The 19495-nt window shown below is 37.9% G+C and overlaps 1 protein-coding gene across 6 annotated transcripts in view; it reads left to right on the top strand.

Moving 5' to 3' along the window:
- EPS8 (EGFR pathway substrate 8, signaling adaptor) overlaps positions 1 to 16273 on the top strand; it is a 141465-nt gene extending 125192 nt beyond the window's left edge. For all 6 annotated transcript variants that reach the window (XM_074826289.1, XM_074826290.1, XM_074826293.1 and 3 more), the window contains 4 exons: positions 5664 to 5901; positions 9428 to 9608; positions 10038 to 10167; positions 14843 to 16273. In XM_074826289.1, coding sequence (XP_074682390.1) covers positions 5664 to 5901; positions 9428 to 9608; positions 10038 to 10167; positions 14843 to 14956 — 663 coding nt within the window. In that variant the 3' untranslated portion in view covers positions 14957 to 16273. The remainder of the gene's footprint in view (positions 1 to 5663; positions 5902 to 9427; positions 9609 to 10037; positions 10168 to 14842) is intronic.
- Positions 16274 to 19495: the final 3222 nt, after the last annotated feature.

Genomic DNA, 19495 nt, shown 5'->3' with positions numbered 1-19495 from the left:
CAAGGTCAAACAGGAGAACTTGTGGTTAGAGCCGGAAATTGAAGCAGTTCCTATCAGTGCCTTTGCCAGACCCTTAACATGAACAGGCTCAGCACCTGGTGCTGTGCAGCTTTTGCCGGTCTCCCAAGTCATCTTTGGTTTTTGAAGGACTGCTTTCAAAGTAGTCTGTCTGCTGCAGTGAGCCACAGATAGGTGTTATGTACAAGGTTAGCGTATTTCTTTACAGACTAATGGCTTTCGAAGCATAACTGACCAAAGGGTGTTTCGAGGTTATTGGGAAGGATTAAGGATTCCACTGAAAGAGATAATTTTTTCATTCAGTTGTTCTACAGATGGACACCTGTTCTCCAAGAGATGGATGCCTCATTATCACAATGATTCTCAGAGCTGCAAAGTTTATTTTACTCTTGCTCTGTTCCCTCTCCTAGTGACATCTGAGTCCACACACTAGATTAGATCCTGATTTTCCTCTCAGTTCCCTTCAGCATCCAAGTCCCAGAGAGTTACTTGAAAGTACTGAATTGTCTAAGATGATACATTGCAAGCAATATCCTACTTATTTCATCATCTCTGTGAGTTAGGGACTGTAACATTGTCTGTCTTCTGGTCAGTTGAATTAGTTCCAGGAAAATTATATTTTTGCCTGTTTGGTACCTTTGTACATTTAGGAGAGCATTTTGCTGATTGTTTATGTTTTCCACTAATGCTGATTACTGTTTATCAGTTTACTGTGGTGTTGATTGTTTATTCTGCCTTTTTATTGTGAACCAAAAGTGGTACTTCACCATCCTATTATGTATGAACATATGTATGAACAGTTTCCCAAGCACTCTGATTTCTTCTTTTGTACAAATATTGCTGGTGAACCCAGAAAATAATTAATCATTATATTTCCTATTTACTGTGCATTTTATTAACTTTTTTTAATGCTCTTGAAGAAGAAATTTGAGGAACACAATTGGGGTAGAGGTGTGTATCTTGGTGGGCAGGTTAATTAATCTCATGACACCCTTTGTGAGGTGAGACAGTTATATTATCAGTGATCTGTATGAAATCGCGAGGCACAGAGAGTAAATGTTAAACCAAATGCAGTCCTGTAGGCTTATTTTTAAAAAAACACGGCTGTCCACAGAAGTGTGACAGTATATGTAAGAGGCATGTTTATGGTATGTAAACACCAAGATAAAAGTCTCCACCTCACTTGGAACAAGTGTTGTTTGCGTTTCTTGGTGATCTACCATCAAAACCTTTCTTTCAATTCTCTTTGTTTAGCAGCTCACTTAAAATATCTCTGTGGGAAGTTGTTTCCCCTCAAGCACAGCATTTGTGCTCCAAGTTAGTGTCATAGCATCATACTCATCTTTTGCCAACTGGTATCTTTCCTGCAGATCATGAAGTGTTTGATAATGAAGAGATGCAGTTGCCAGGTGTTTGTTTTGCAGTGGCCAAAGAGATATCATAATTTTTGACGAAGAGCAGTATCTCTTTTACCTCATTTCATACCAAATGCTCTTTAAAGCTGCCATCAGACCAAGACCTTTTGACGGCTTTAAAAAAAGTTATTTCCTGTCCAATTCAACATTCATCCAATCCCAAATTATGGGATGCCACTTATTATACAAAAATGTACTGGATAGTTGTTGAAAGAATTAATGATAGGAATTAAAAGTCCTCAGTTTGCCTATAATTTATTTTTTTATTTTTAAAAAATGGGACTAATCCCAGTTAAAACCAATTGGAATATGAAAGTTCTGTCTAAATTTCTTCCTGTTCCATCCTAATGTACTTCTTGCTTTCTGGCAAGATTCTAGCAAGGTGGGTTTGTAAATCCAATGAAAACATAAATTCTTTACACCCCGCAAAGAGCTAGTTAGATGGGTTAGACAGTAATGGGATTTTAATAGGCAGCTGTTTGATTCTGCGTAACAGCTGAGCCCACCAAAGGAAACTGGCAAAAGACCTCGCTTGAAATTTGCTCTTCCAGTCTTGGGTACCTCATTGTCCCTTTTGGGTGAAGAGAAGTAGTTGGTTCTCTCTTCTCTCTTAAAATGCATCTCAAGAAAACATCCAAACCACAGTGCTGTTACAGAACTGAGGCTGAATGCCTGCAGCCCTCTTGAACTCCTGTCACTGTGCAAACAGGAATGTGGCACTAAAACGTTTGGAAAGAGAGTAAACGGGAATCTCCATGTCTGTGTTAACTTAATGAGAGCATTTCCTAACACTAATGCTAGTTATGGTTGTATCCAGTGCCCCTTTAATGCTAAGTCTGTATTTGCCATAGTTTGAATACAAATATTCCCTTTTTTTGATGCCAAAATGTATGCTGCTCCCATTTTTTTTACACTGATCAAGAATTAGGGTTGATACTGTTAGCACTTTTACTCAAACTTACTATTCTGCTTACATTAAAAATAGATCAAATCATACTGTATCTTGATTTTTGACAAGATGCAGCCTGTAGTGTATTGAAAAAGAGCTTTAGGACCTATATTTTTTTCCTGTAAAAACAAAATATTTTCTGGCAAAAAATAAGAAAAAAAAAATCTAGTCCCAGCAAGGTTTTATGATATATCCAGATTTTTAGTGAGTGTGTGTCCTCACTGTTCCAAGTAACTTAAAGGATTTGTTCCAGTTTACATGAGTTCAGAATTGCAAGTTTGTTCTTAAAAAAAATATGAGGAAAGAGGAAAAACAAAACCCAGAATTATTTGTTGTTCTTATGACTGTCAGCAAAGTAATGAGTACATGTCTGTCAGCAGTGACCTTAACCTCATTTTCTAAGCTAGTCAACATTTCTTAAGCTAAAATAAATAAGTTCCTTTTTTAATACGTGCCATGATTTAATTCTTATTGTTCTACAGTTGCAAGTGTTCTCTACATTCACCCTATGATCTTCAATCCATTGTCAGATTTTTGTTTGGGTTTTGTTTTTTATTAAACCTCTTTCTAAGTTTCTGTCTGGGTAGGTGCTTTGAAAAGAGCTCATTGTTTATATGGTTTCGCATATGTGTGTTTTGTAGCCAACACTCTGTTCATTATTCAAAAAAAGAAGATGAGAATAACTCATCATGTGAGTTGCTTAGTGAATAAGAAGAGGTAATTATTAGCACTGATGTTTCTTTGTTTTAAAATGCTAATGTGTATGAAATTTAAGGAGTGATGTGTGAGGCAGTTACTTTTTACCTTTCTAACAATACTATTTTATGTGATTTACTCCATTTTCCTCACAGCAATTGCTGGGAGAGCTTTCAGAGGTAACAAAATTACTCTTCTGATACTGAACCTCAAAAATTGCTCTTTTGGACTATGTAGTCACCAGATTCCATACTGCATGCTTGTTTTGTTTGTAGCAATGAACAGTGATGGGATGAATGTGTGGATGTCCTCAAAAGATCTGTAGTTAAAAAAAGAAGTGGGGGGGAAAAAAAAAAAGTTAAATGTGATTGAAATGTATAATTGGCTTTTGGGCACTGTTCAACAAAATGTGAACAAAATGTATTTCAATGTGGTTTCATATGTAAATTTAGAATTTGAGTGATGCTTCCAGTTTAATTTTTATTTTCAGTCCAGCAAGTCATTTTGGTGAGGCTTGTGATTGCAGTACATGTTTTTGAAACTATATCAGTAGCATCCATTGAGAGCTACATGTAGTGTTTAGCTATCACTTTTTCTGGATTATGATTGTGGTGATGTGCAGTTGATGCCTTGGTTTATAATGAATCCTCTCTCCCATAAAAAAAGCCCTGCTTTTTCCTTGCATGTTGTTTAAGAAGGTTGGGGCATGCATGAGGGTACATTGTGGGAGTAAACAGTCTAACAACTGGAATCTGTGAAAAAGATTAAAAAAAACCATCTGAATATCATTAGAACATTTTAATATCTGAAATTTTAAAATTCATTAACAAGATTTTGGATATACCATAGTACACCTATATATCATAAATTATGATATATTTACTATACACCTAGTAGGGCACCCTTTCCACCAAAGGACAGGCTTCTTAAATACACATTATTCTGCTTGTTCTATTTTATAATATGCATTTCACTTTTCTAGGCATTTGACATTTTAAAAAGCATTTATTGTCTTAACACTGAAATAGTAGAATACAGAAAAGTCCATCATCTGATAGTTTTTTTTAACCTCCCCACAATGCACTGCACAAGGTGAACACAAAATAATTGAGATGAATGCGCTTGAACAACTAAATGCTAAGGAAAAAAAACCCAAAAAGGTTTAATGGGGAATATATTGTGAGACTGTATGTTTGCTTCAGTAGCTGACTACTACAATTTAAATGAAAAATTATCCAAGGGAAACAAACGACTTTTTTTTCTAGGCTTAATTGAATCTGCTGGTGTAACTCAGCATAACTTAGCTGTAATGGTTCCAGTTTGCATTCACTACAAAATACCTTGTCCATCAGTTAGACTTACTGAGTTGGGGATTCCTGTATAACGGCAGTTGCTGAACTGAATTTAATGAAAGTTTGATTGTTGTCAGGGCAGTGATCTGCTGCTCAGACTCTAACATATGGCTCCTACAAATATTTCCCTACTTGATCTGCCATAAACCCTCTGCCTCCAAGGAAATAGGGAAAGGTATTTCAGGAAGGAGCAATGAATCTGGAGAATGTATTCATCTATTTTCATATCAAAGGAAGCAGACTTTTCATAACCAAGAAATGAGGCATCCCTATTAAGCAAACAGACTTTAATATTAAACGTTCAAACTGTGTTAGTCCAAAACTGCAGAGAGGAAACACTGTTAGAACAGGGAGATGTGGAGTTTGAACTGTTTGAAAGAAAAGGGTAGTATAGGTTGCTTATGAGCTTCTGGGCTTATCTGTCTTTGGGATTGCTTTGGGAAAATGCATGCGTCTTCCTGTAACTAGTGCCATTCTAAAGGCAAAGAAGGAGAAAAGAAATTATTCCCTAAAATTATTCTTGAGAAACCTGCTAGTTAGTTATTAGCAGCAAGATAATTAGCATGTTGTTAGAACACTGCATAAAGTGGAGGAAAAGAAGCAACAGCACTCTTCCAAGAATTGTGGAGTTTGGAGTTTGGTTTTTTTTAATTGGATTATTGCATTGAGGTGGCACTTAGTGACCACACAAATAGCTGAAAAGGCACAACTGATTGGGTAGGAGGAGCAGGAACCTCTTAAATGGTGTCTGCAGTTCAAGAAACAATGTATTATCCCAACCTCTGTGACATCTGTAAGTTAAACCATTAGTCAAACTTAGGTGTGGCTGGATACATTCATTTTTCACTATTTTTTACATCACATCTCTAAAATACACATTTTTACACTGATGAAGTCTAACAATTCAAAAATTTTGGAAGCTGTTAAAAAATGCCAGCTAATAGAAGTCTGGCATTTAAAAACAGTTTCATTTATAGAATCCATTTGTTTGAAAGAAAGAAACAGGTTTCAGATTATGCCATTGCTGTGAATTTTGTGTCTGACAGAGAAGAAAATGGATGCCAAATCAAGTTTTGGCAAATTTTGGAACTATATCTGGCAAATAAGATGTCTGTGTGTAATAAATGCAATCAGTTGCTGCAAAGCATCCCAGCATTTTCTGCAGAAAACTGAGTTTGTCTGATGTCTTGTCCAAGTTTTGTTGTCGAACTGAGTGTCTCTGCATCTTTTCAGAAACAAAGGACGGACTATGTTGCAAAACAAACGGATACAGTTCCTGCTACTCCTTCGCCACCTCCAGCACCTGCTCCTGTCCCCGTGGCTGTCCCCCTCCCGCCTAGTGCACCAGCACCTATACCGGTTCCTGTGCCGAAAGCACCAGCAACCATCAGCCGCCAAAGCAGCACCTCTAGCGACAGTGGTGGTAGTGTTGCACGAGACACCCAGAGGCAGAAGCAAGTTCCTGTGGATCGTAAGTTTGTCTGAGAAGCAAAAAGAAAAGTATTTCTCCCATTTCTGTTTGTTTTGCTTAATCCTTAAATTCCTTAAAACCTTGTGTTTCAGATAAATGTTTATGAAATATTTAGCTTTAACGCTATGTTTAAAATACACATTTTCTATGTATGTGTGTTATGAATCTCACTAATCATGATGGTAAGTAGGAACAAAATACTTGTGCACTTGTCCCAGTCTTAAGTCCTCTCCTTTTATGACTGTCTGGGATCTTCAGTCAGTGGTTTTCAACACTGTAAATGCCCATGCTGGTATTCTGGCTAATATACGTTTTCCATCTGAACTTACTGCCGCATTTAAAAATCTAAATTGCTTTTAAAATAAGTTAGGCTGTTTTTACACTTCTATCCATGGTCATCCATATTTCTAGGGGTTTTGCACCATTCTAAAACATGTGTCCAAGGCTTGCAAGGAGATTTACAGGACTTACTGATGCATTGGAACCATGTTTAATAGCATTGTAGGAGACTCGTCTTATAATCAGGTCCCCTTAGTTTGGTCAAAGCAACAGCAACTGCAGGCCACTGAGTAAGCCTTCGTGTCCTTGTCTTAGGAGGACAAGAGAATGTACTCCATAGCCCTTTAGCTGGAAAAACATGGTAACCTGCATCCAGCAGCGTGTGGCAGTCATCAAAAGTTAAGACCACCTTGTAAATATAAAGCCTGACTGATGCTGAGGCTTCTACTCTGTATCGACTGAAAAGCAAGTTGTTAGGAGAACTTTAGTCACTAATTTCTGTCCTAAATGCACTTTCAGCAGCATGATTGCTTGGCTTGAAAATAACTGAAACTTGTAGGCAAGCATTTGCTATAACTTTTAACGTAAAACCTGTTAAAATAATGACCTTTCTGCAGTTCAAGAGTTGACAGCTTTTCCCATCCTTTCCCTACCTGCCTTATCAGAAAATCCCACTTCCACCTGAGGTAGAAACTGGCACCGAATGTAATCCTTTCTGCAGAAGGGCTGCTTTTCCACCTGTCCCCAGTGGATGGGAAGCATGCCTGCTTGGATAACCATACTCAGTTGATGGAGCCTGCTTTGAAGTAGTCTGATGGTAGACAAGCTCTTGCCTAAGCTCTGAACTCAGGAAGGCTCTGGGACCTTTTTAATATTTTCCAGCCAACCAGTCTGTTATGTGAAATCATAAATGGAGAACAGCCTGGCAGGAGGAACAGGCTTCATTGCCATTTCCCAAACAAACAGTAGGGCCAGCTTCTGCCTTTGTCTTATTTTGTGCAGTTTTTATTACTTAAATAAAAACAGAAACCTGAGCAGTTATAAAAGATGTGGAAAGCAAGTGTGAATTTCACACACAAACACATGCATAAAAACGATCATTTTATTTCTGTACAAGGAGGACTCTGCATGCTGTAGCAAGCGTGTTTCCTTGAATCCATGATGGCCTTCTCTATCCATTACAGATGGAAAATGTGAAGACCATGCTGCCTTCACGTACATGGTGCAAGGTGTGAAGGGTTGCTGTAGATTAAGTCATTACAAGACATCTCTTATCCTCTCAGCCTCCGCTGAGGCCCTGGGCCACTCACAAGAGCTCCTGGGAGCTGTTGCTCAAGCCCAGTTAATGGGCTTCAGGTACCTCACAGTCCTCACAAAATTAGCTACCTCTGCAAAGGTAGTGGGCAACCCTGCCTGTACACCTGCTGCCCAGGTACCCACCTGAACCCTGCAGAGAGCACGTGGTGTAGTACCTGCCTTTACACCAAGAGTATCTTGTTTAGTTACGATAATGTGTCTAACAACAGTAAGAATCTGTTACCTAACAGCTAAATATTTATCTTTTGATATAATCTTGGTTAAGATAAAATGTAAGCCTTTTGAAATCTGTGTAAATAGAAGGAAGATAGCAATTTTCTTGCTCTCTTCCTGTTTGGGAAAATAACTGGTGCATGCAGCAGTAACATTGCCTAAAGTCTTTACTCGTATATCCCATCTCAGACCTTCACATATCGCTGAGCACATGTCATTTTGGCTTCTGATTCACATTCTGGGGGGGGGAACCCAACACAAAAGGGCCTGAATACCTCAAATATTTTACTAGAGATATTTTGTCTACTTTCAACCTGGGGCTATTTTGTAAAAGAAAAAAGAAAATGGCTGAACCAAGGACTTTTATTTTTTTGTTGTGGTAATTAAAAAAAAAATAATCCTAAAAGCTTATGTAAAGCTTGTTTTTATTTGTCTAACTGGCTAGAGATGTTGATCCTTGGAGAGGTTTTGGGACAATATAAAAGGAAAGTAGAAAAAGAAACATTTTTCCTAGCTTACAGCTTTTTCATATTGAAGTTCTGTCTTTTCTTCTGTTGCTATCAGTATAATGTGAGAAAATTAATAGCTTTTGCCATCTGAGTGCATCAGAGAAGGTGCTGTGGTTACTGTTTGTGTATCAAAGTGAGAAGATTGAATAAAGATAACTAAAAATAGGAAACCCTGAGAGTTTTTGAGATCATTTAAAGTTGTGTGACAAGGGATTTTTAAAGTTATTCCAGACTTACTGCATGGAGAGTTTAACTGTGCTAAATCAGATTCTTCTCAGTGCCCAAAAAGATATTTACACCCTTTTGGATTTATATGTATATTTGTGAAATTATCTGTAAAAGTTCTTATATGCATTTTAAACAATTTTCAGTGCCATTATAATTGATTTTGTTGAAATGCATGAAAAGCATTTAAGTTTGTTGCCGGCTGATGACCAGCCACTGAAGTAAATGCTTCAGACAAATGGGTTCTGTGGGATAGCGAATTTGTACAGTTTTGTTTAAGGAAAAAAACAAACACAAAAACAACCAAAAAAACCCCTTGCCCAATTCCTGTGTCTCTGAGAGCAACTACTTTTTTCTTTTCTTCTTTTTTTAATGAAAAGTGTGACATTGTTTCAGCTAACCAGTCACTCCAGGCTTGGAGTGAATTCAAATATCTTAAAACCCCTTAAAAATAGTTATTACTATAATAGCTTATTAGATGTAAGGTGATATGTGTCAGCAGCAGGGAAATTTTTTTGCCTACATTGATTTGCACTAAAAAATTGAGCTTTCAATTTAAAAATATTTGTGAAAAGTGCTGCCTTCCCACAGTGTAAGCAATTTTATATTCTTCCTCATCTTTTTTGTTTTTGTTTTTAAAACATCGTAATTCTATTTGAAGATATGCAGACTATGACAACTGAATAACCATTTTCTTCTACAGCTTGGGTGCTGTCAGACTGATCTGTGCCTCTGCAGCATCAAACTCATCTCCTCATTCTAGGATCTCAGCTGAATTTTTGGGTTTTTGTTTTGTTTTGCAAAGAGAGGAGTGGGAATATTGAAATCTTCCCAAGGGAAAGGGGAGAATAATAATAATTCAGTCAGATCTAGTGAATGTATCTTTAAAGGGAAAAAAAAAGTTTAAAGTGGAGTATAAGAAATTATCTGGCTTTGATAAAGCACCCTTGAGAATAACTCCTGTGGGGTATCTCTCTCCCTAGGCAGGAAATCGCAGATGGAGGAGGTGCAGGATGAACTTGTTCATCGCCTCACCATCGGCCGGAGCGCTGCCCAGAGGAAGTTCCACGTGCCACGACCAAACATCCCGGTAGTGAACATCACTTATGACTCTTCACCTGAGGATGTGAAAGCGTGGTTGCAGTCCAAAGGATTCAATCCTGTGTAAGTTTGAGGGCAAATGTAAGAAAACCTCTTAAAATTATCTTCCTGTCAGTAATTAGGATGTGGTCTGCCCACTTTTTAAAATCAGCAGCCTTCTGAAAATCAAGACACATCAGTTGCACTTTTGGAAAAAATAATTTGTTGTTACATATATGTGTGTGTATATATAATATATATCCATATATATCAGTATGGTTATAGATCTATAGAAATATAAATGTATTTAGGAAAAAAAATGTATATATGTTAGCCTCCACCAAAAGGTATGTGTTGTAACAGATACCAAATTGACTTCAAGAGTCATGTTGCATCCAGTTGTCTTGATTTAGTAGTCCTATCTGAGACAATGTGGAATGAAGCCAATCTGCTTCTCTCCCTTGGCTACTGTATTTTTTTTATTTCTTGTTTGTTCTCTTGGTGTGACCCCAGGACTGTCAATAGCCTTGGCGTGCTGACGGGTGCTCAGCTTTTCTCCCTCAATAAAGAGGAACTGAGGACTGTTTGCCCAGAAGGGTCTAGAGTCTACAGCCAAATTACGGTACAGAAGTCTGCCTTGGAGGTATGTATAATCCTTCTTACTAACCTAATGCCACCTTTGAACCTATAGAAGTAAATAGCTCTTCCTGCAAGGCAGCTGTTTTTTTTCTCAGTTCCTATCATGCTGATAGGCATTATTTGTACCTGAGTTATTTGGTATTAATCCATTGAAACAGCATCCATCAAAACTTCAGGTGGGATCTCTCCCCACTTCTAAAAGGGTCCACAAAGCGTTAGAAAAAGTGCATGGTAGTACTCAAGTTTAAGACAATGTGTGATGTAATCAGGCTGCAAGAAAACAAAATGAGCCAAAAAGGGCTTTAGGCAAAACAATAGGAGAGGATAAAATGCCCATTTTCTTGCCTCTTGCTCTGCCTGGTACTTGGACAAACAGGTGCTCCTGATACTTTTGGTGGTGATGAGTTAGTTTTGCTTTATCTTTGTAGAGGGGATTTGTTTATTAGGCATGATAAAGTGGTGGAGTGAGCTCACTGTTGAATCCGGAGGCCTTTCAGATCAAATGCTGGGGCATCTGTATTGGTGGGTTCCTAACTGGGGGAAGACACATTTGACACTATGCTAGCAGAATTACTGAGCTAAGTATAACAGTATTGTATCTCTGTATTCATTGGTCTTTGCCAGTTTCCTTTAATTACAGCAGTATTGTTCCTTAAACACCTTAAAAGCTTATATATGGAGTTGTGCTAGGGAGAATGCTTACCAATTTTAAACCAGGAGAATTGCAGATGCAACTACTTCCTTTTTTAAAACTTGCTGTGGCAAGTGGAGAAATGGACTCAATACCGTCTAGAGGTGAGACTAACCCTAACAAGAAGGTATATTCTTCACATCCTGTTTAAAAGAAAATCTTGAAGAAGTTTAAAGTGAGTTTCTATCCCCTCATGAAGCTGGGACTGTCATGCTTAAATGATTTTAAGCTTTAACTAACAGTCATGTTCTTAAAGAAAAGTTTATGATGATACACATTTTACAATTTACCTGTCAGTGTGGATCAGAGAGCTTTGCTTTATTCACTTCTGTTAAAATTGCTTTATTCCCTTCTTCAAGCCCTGTTTTTCCCTGTGAGAGGAAGGGAGAAATATTTTGCTTTTAGGAATACATGTCACTACAGTCCAGAGCAATCCCATCATTTCCTAGTGAAAATATATGTGTATTCAACTTTTCTGGAATGTCAACAATCTTATTTCAGTTTCATAAGCCTTCTGTGTACTGAGATGGAAGTGCCTTTGTGGTGAAAGTTGGTTTGAAAAGCAGAGATGCACTGGATTATAGAAGTCTGTCCTTTTTTTGTCCATGCTGTTATTCTCCTTGCCTCAGCTAGGTCTTGCTCTGCAGGAAAATGAGCAATCAGAACTTGTCTAATAAATGCTCTACAAGTGTTCATAAAGAGGTGCTGAGAGTTTAACAAGGTCATTGGATTTTGTTAGTGTAAAGGTAATTGAAGTATTTATTTCTGCCTCAGTTATTTGAGGTTTAACTGATGAATTTCAGAATTTATGCAATTCCTGATTGCTTTAGCATGTTGTTTTCTGAATTACCCAAAACATTAAGACACATCTTCCTTTCTGTCCCTATAATACTTCAAGTTGCAGTGTTCAGGAAGTCTGTCCTTGTTTAAGAGAAGCTGTAGGAATGAGTATCACAGCCACAATGTCTACATGTGACCTAGCAAAGATGAGCTTGCCTGTTCCAAACAGGACTGTGTTCTTACTGCTTAAACTAGAAAAGCTTTTAATAACAGAAGCATTTAAGCACACACGTACTTGTACCTGTTTTACAATTGAATGATTTTTATAAGCAGTTACTGGGTTATGGGCTTGACTACCATAATTGTCCTACATGATTAAACAGTGACAAATTTTCATGAAGTTCTCTGGCATCCTTTAGGTAGTACTTGTGGTGTCATATTGCAGTAAATGACCTGTGTGTTAAGTACAAATAGCAATAATAGCCAGAGATGGAGCAAGCCCATGCGCTCTCTAGATTAACAGAACTCCATGCCTCGTGTTTATTTGTTAATTCTACTTGGGATCTTCCACAAGTGTTTCTGGATTCATACCATTTTTGCAAGCCAGTGAAAGGCCTACCTCTCAGATTTGTGGCTGAATTCCCAAATACAGACAACCAGATCTTCACCTTTATGCAGCTGCAATTTTCTTTTTAGTGTTCTTTCACCTCAGGCAGAGGAATCCAGTATTTTGTAATTGGAATTCCAATTGTTGTTGGAATTTAGTAATTTTGCCCTTACAAGGAAAAAATGAATAGGTACCACACTTTATTGTCATGGTAACTCCATTCAGCCCTGAGTAATACCAGAGTTTAAAACATCCAAGGAAGCAAGACTCCCAATAGAGTTTTGTGGCCCCTGTATAAAGAATACCAAGTAAGACTGAAAGTGCGGGGAAGGTGTTTGGGGTTGAACAGTTTTCTGTGCCTGGCCAGGCAAAAGCAGGAGGATAACTCTGTGCAAGACCAGTGTGTCAAGACAGCAGAGAGCTGGCCACAGCCAGGGTCAAACACCTCCTTTCTGCCAGAGGAAATGGTGGTGGCAAGCAGCGGTGTCTCAGGAGGAGGCAGAATGCACCACAGCCTTTGTACTGATCAGAGTATCCCTCTCTGGAGCTGTTTTCTGGGCCTGCTCCAGAGAGTTGAAGTTCACCGTGTATGCCAAGTGCAGTGCATTACAGCAGTTTGGCTGGTCATATATATGGATTTACTTTTTCATTGGAAAGTGAAAATATGAATAGTCTCCATGATTATCAGTTTTTATGTGTCTGTTTCCTTCACTTTTGTTGAGCATTTCAAGCTCTGGTGTTGAAAAGTGCTACAGAAGATAAGTGTAGAGACACAATATTCTGAACAGAACCTTTGTCATCTCCAGAAGGGAACACTTCAGGTCCACATTCTCATTTTCTTCCTTCTCCATCAATGGGAAGCATGGGTACACATCGCTTTAAATCTGAAAATGGTTTCTGTCTAGTTTATGTATCAAATTGCCTGGAAGAATAGCTTATTCTCTTTGACACCTCAGTGAAAGGAACGACTCAGCCACAGAAGTGGGATCAAAGGGTGGAGTTTACTGATACCTCATGATCTGGTTAGAGACTAAGCTGGGTAAATGACTAAGGTCAAGGTCTAGCAGTCTGTTTCAAAAACTGTATTTCTAAGAACAGCCCTAGGCTACTTAGCTACGCTGTACCCCACCTCTGAGTAGGATGGGCCTGTTGTGCTGTGCCACATGATGTGTTGCAGCTGGTTTAGTTGAGCAGCATTTCAAGCTCATCAGTCATTTTGTTGTTGATGTTATCAGGAAAGTAAACTGTTTCAGCCTGGACTGCTTAGTCAATTTCAGAAAAATATTTCTACATGACCTCTGATAAAGCACATCGTTGGGTATCTGCTGACGTTTTTTATGCATGACTTCAGTAACGGTTGACTGTTGCACTTGCTCTGTATCTGAAACCGAGTGGGCAAGGACAAGACGAATTAAGACAAATAAAACTGCTCCCTCACCTTCAGAGAGTCAATTATAAGCCCCCTGCTTTGCCCTTCCACTCTGGGAGAAGAGAGCAATGATAATTTACCTAGGAGAAGCATCCTAGTCTCCCTCCCTGTGGACATCTAACCTGTCTGCCAGGTAATGGCATCAGATAATGCATTGTAATGGATATAATAGGATAAATCTAAATTAAATTTTATGTAATGGGATAAAATTTCAAAGTTCAGAATCAGTTGAAGGATTTTCCTCTTAACAGTCCTTAAATTTGTTTTAAAAATTTCAGAAACAGTTTCTGCTTTCTTATCCAGAAGCTATTTTGAAAGCTAGTTTTGAAGCTTGGAAGGTCATGTCATAGACAAATAACACAGTAGTGGATATGGCTCTTGCTTTATAATCCTCTAGTTTTATTCAAAGTCATGCATACTTTGGAAAGTTCTGCTCTAGTGGATATATGTCCTGGCCTTGCTAATAACTTCATTTATGTTGTCAAAACAATCTGTTTGCAGCTAGCTGAGCAGCCCTGTTTTTCACCCTAAAAGGTGAAATAAAGCCTTGTCCGCACAATACTTTGCTGTTGCTAATATAGTAATATGATTCAATTCTTATTACTGTGCTCTAAGCTTGAAACCTGTGTCTCTGAACAGCAAGTGCATTTGGTGTATTGTGAAAGTGAGATACTAAGATTGAATCCTTACTTAGGCCTTGGCTCTGCAAACCCACATGCTTACATGAATTTTGTGTTTACATAGATCTAAACCCACCAAGGGTTTATGTGCTTTAAGTTCTAAATAGAATCGCCCTGATTTTTAAGTACTAAAGGGTGGAATCCTAACAAAATTGCTGAGCTTTAACCCTGCTTTCACTGAAGTCGTATTTCACCCCATAAATATCCAACACTTCCAGGGGCTTGTGTGAGAATTAAAGATGCTCAGCAGTGCTGAAAGTCAGGCTGACACTTTTAATAGTCTGCAGGTTCTTTTCTGGTCCATATCTAAAGATAACATAAATACTTTCCTACTTCAAACATTATTTAACCAGATTCTTAGCATATTTTTAGTTCTGGAGCTGCAAGGTAAGTTTAATTTGTTCAAACATCTATCTTAATAAAATGCTGGCAGAGGAACTTCATCACATGTCAAAACCACTAGTAAACTCTTTCTTTTTTATTTGTTTATAGGCTAACAGTGGTAGTTCAGAACTGCAAGAAATTATGAGAAGACGACAAGAAAAAATCAGTGCAGCTGCCACAGATTCAGGTGTGGAGTCCTTTGATGAAGGAAGCAGCCACTAAATGTGTTTCCTCTTTTCTTTAATTCCATGGTCCATAGCATTATACCATCCAGCTTTGCTTTAGAAAGCAGTGAAGGGGAATGTCTTACTATATTGTAAACATAACTAGCCACCATAAAGAAAATTTACAGTAGCCTCCGCAGAAGTACCTGCTGCTGGCTTCTCATCATTAAAAATGAACAGATGAGAAATTCAGTGGAAGTTCCTGACAGATGAAAATATTGGCACATGACTTATTTACACCCAAAGATGAGACTTGGCTTTATGGAATTAACATGACATAAACTGGAACATGTCTGTGTTTGTGATTCATCCAAGGGAAGCTGAGCCAGCAATAAAAAAGCATTTGAACCCCTCTTCAGTAATAATAAGATTCTGAATCCCATCTCTTGCTGTAGTGTGCAATTATGTCTTTTTGGCTCAAGTCTTTCTTGTCATGCATTTGGCTGCAGGATGTATACTTAAGTCATTGATGCCAGCAATTGGAGAGGAAATGTTTAGAGAATGAACAGCAGCCCAACTTAGACTGAATCTTTCTTGCATCACTCCCAAAGTGTTTTATTACTAATGATGCTGTTTATAGCAAAATAATACTCTGTAAATTGATTTTACCAATACTTCACTCGTGCTGAACTATAGTATTGCACAAGAAGGAATAACTAGAAAATAGTAACACAACTCAGCTCAAAGAGGTGATCAGATATGCTGTAGGTAGCCATGAAACAATTCGCAGTACATTTTTTTTTTTTAATATACTTGCATTTTTTTGTCTGTAACTTAACTCATCAGAAGAACAGTGTATAATCTAGACTTCTCTGTGTGTTGATCCCAGATGTCAGTTTTTCCTTATGTAAAAAGCTATTGTACCTTTATAAAAGTAATCTTTTGGAAAAGTGGATTCCTGGAGGCAAAAGGGAGGGAAAAGGAAATATCCTTTCCAGCAAATACTATTTTTGAAGATGCAATGATTTTTGTCACAAAACGTTCTGTTATTTCACATGGTCATGTGATTTTATATATAATATATGTATTATATATAATATATAATATCACTTAATTTAGACAAATTTAATCATCTAGTTTGATTAAGTATCATAGTGCCTTTTTCACATGAATCAGCTTAAAGTCTGCAATAAATAGTATTTCTTGTCTGTTAAATAGTTGTATCTTTGCGGCTACAGAGATGGTATTGAAATAAGAAAGTGTTCTTGATTTTTGCCATTAGTTTGCTCTTCCTCTGCATACAAGGGAACAAAGAATCCTATTCATTTTTCATAAAAGAAAAATTAAAAATCTTAATAAAGGTGTTTTAGTGCCATTTATTGTAAATGTCCTTACAAATACTTCTTCTGTGTGTTGGTTATGTGTCTATGTATATTTTTACATTTAATATATATTCTTTATGCTTGTGAAAAGTATGTAGGTTCTACACCTGTCATTTAAATGTAGTCATATCCAGAAATGGGTCAAGAAGTGACAAATCCCAGCTGAAGACTCCAACTGCCATAGCAATTACTAAGAAATGGATTCTTGTCTTACCCAGTGAAAGAAACAATGATTCTCGAATGCTTTCTCCCTATAGGAAACATTCGAACCAGCACACCTGCATCATAACTGTATCCATTCAACCTATAGACATAGCTTTAGGGGGCAAAATTGTCTGTCTCACTGCCTGCCTATCATTAAAGGTCAAGCCCAAACCTCCAAAGGCTTGATGTATTCTCTGATTCACATTTAAAATTTCCTCTTCCCCACACTCTCTAGTAAGCATCCATATCTAGCCTGAAGAGTATTCACTGTATAGCAGTCTCCTACACTGGGTGGTGAATGACTAAGAAAATAAAGGAAGATCTGAAGCTACTCTTACAAAGATGCTTTGTTACTTGTAAGTACAGTAGCAGGAAACTTTTTAAAAGGTCTTTGAAACTCATATTTAAAAATACTGCTGTCTTCTCTCATGGAAAGTATGTCTGGTTCCATAAAAGGCATTGTTGTGGTTACCTGCACCTCTATTCCCCTTTTAATTACGAAATATGAAGCCAATACTCATGTTCTCTGCAAGCTTAATCTAGCATTCAGCATATGGTTTGCTTTGCTTTTGCCCAGGATGAGGCATCAGCTCTGAGACTCTTCAGATTGTGTGGAGTGTGGCATGCAGAGGTCTTGGAGGAAGCCCCCATGATTCATCTCTAAGAGAAAAGAGGTGGCTTCACAACTTTTTTTTTTTTTGAAGCTGGATTTCTGTGTAGCTGTCAAGTTGTATAGAAAGAGCCAGACAAGTTTGAATGTGGTCAATGTGCTCAGAGGCATCTTTGGAGATACTCGGGAGGATAACAGGAAACACCCCCACCCCCACCCCCCCCCCCCCAATAGATTCAAGGGATAAGCAGACTAATCTGGGGGTTTGGGGGTTGGTTGGTCTCTTTGTTTCTGTGGTTTTTCATAGTTTTTAAATTAACTACTAATGACTTAACAGCCCAGTACAACTTGAGTTGTATTTTACCCTTTAACTTTGCTGAACTAGACTTCATGATTGCTCTGTTAGTCTGTGAAATCTGAATGGCATTAAGGCAGATATTATTTCCTTTTTTGCTGAAATTTCCTTGATGGTTTAAAGCACTACAGGCAGCTTCACCCTTCTGCTGTGCAGTTTTTGAATTTTCAGCTTGTTGGCAGTTATGAGAAATCAAAAGGAGATCTTGTTTGGGGTTACTTAAATGAAAATAAAATGTTTTCTTCAAAGTTTTCAATGTCTTAGATTAAAACAGTGGAAAAATGCAGTTTAATTCAAAACATTTTCTTTAGGATTTGAGCATGAGGATTATTTTTTTACACTAATATTTTAGAAAGATGTGATACGTGAAAAGTGTCTTTGAAAAGGAAACAAAAGTTTTTTAAATATCAAGTGCCTTATTTCATGTGGAAAAAGGAGTCGTGTTTGATAACGTAGGAACTACTTTACTATTTTGCTGCCATCAAGTCTGCCTTTTTAACTGGGTGGAGGGAGAGAGTTTGAGTGCAATGTATGTTCACTCAGCAGTTTTACGCTTTCTAAGCACATACCTTTTAACATCAGCAAGGCACTTCTTGCTACTCCTTTAGTCTGCTTGTTCCCTTGGGACACCATGGGAAAAGAAAAGCACTGTGAAACCTCACATTTAATTTGTAAAGAACACTTCTAACTGATATTGATGCATGGAACAGTTTACTTACCATCTAGCAACTCAAATGTTAAACAGTGCTTTGCTCAGACAAACTGTGATCTATAAGTGAGATTTTTATACATACTTTAATTGCTCCAAAACATTGTGTTGTATAAAAGTTAGTGGGTTTGGGGGGGCTGGGAAGTAAGTGCAGACTTCCACGTTATTCGTGTGTGCAGAAATCAGTGGTGTATGGGGAATAGATACCCAAAATGGTAGTCTGAAATGTGCAAAGCTCCCAGTGACTCTGAGTGTATTCATCAGTGTGGAACTCTGAAAGTGTCCCTGGAAGTGCTTTGCTGAACAGTAACATCAGTACTTTGCTAGTTTAACTAAAGGAACAAAGAGAAACCCATGAGTAACTATATGATGTGAATTAAGTCTTTCTAATTATGAAACCTGTAACTAGCAGAATTTTTACTTTTATTATGTGAAGGCATTTTGAGGACATACACAGAAGCAAGCTCTAGCTTGAATACCAGACCGTTGTTCAAGCAGGTATCTTCCACTCATTTTCCTGGGCTGCATCTCATGCATAAGGGGAAACATTATTATGAATGGGAATCCATGTTTCCGGCCAATCTACCATTTTATAGGAACCCGGTTTTTCTATGATGTTTTTCCTCAACTTTGAAGTCTGCATAGCATCTAAAACACAAAACAAACAGCCCTGTCTAAGGATTGAGTCTGATACCTCAAGAGTATTTGAGGGAATAATACTGTGCTCAGCCTTCCACCTTTGCATACAAGCAACAGCATTATGTATGGGCAGTGCAAACATGAGGGAATTTGTAAGCATGCATTGGGTGCTGTGTTTAAGTATTTCACAAACGTTGAATTTTTACTATGACTGTGTTTGTTAAATTCTTGCTAGTAAGTGCCTATTTAACTGCCTTTGGCTTTCCAGTATATTTTTTAAGTTTCTCTGCAGTTACATGTTAAGGTTGCAACTTTAGCCTTTTACCACTTCCTTAGCATCCAAATCAAAACCAGTATCAGGATATTAGTCTGTGCTTCTATGTCTTGATAATATTTGTAGAGTAGAAGAGGAGATGAAAGAAAATAGGGAGACTTCCTAGATGCTTCCTAGTCACCACCGCTGCCTGTCCAGCAGCAGCAACATTCAACCCACTCCCATCCATGTCAGCAGCACTAACAATGTTATCCTCTTACAAGAAATGGCTGAAAGCAACAGCTTTTGCTGCCTGAATGAAACTACTGTTTTCACACAGGCCTTTTAAAAAGTTAGAAGTGGGAGGGAGGTGGTGTGACTGTGTGGTTAATGAACTGAGGGAGGGAAGGGCCATTATGGTGCTTAAGTTTATGATGTTGAATAT

The sequence above is a fragment of the Strix aluco genome, chromosome 5 (assembly GCF_031877795.1).
Source record: "Strix aluco isolate bStrAlu1 chromosome 5, bStrAlu1.hap1, whole genome shotgun sequence".
NCBI classification, from domain to species: Eukaryota; Metazoa; Chordata; class Aves; order Strigiformes; family Strigidae; genus Strix; species Strix aluco.
The sequence above is the reverse complement of the archived record's forward strand: the minus strand, read 5'-3'. Positions and strand labels throughout refer to the sequence as shown.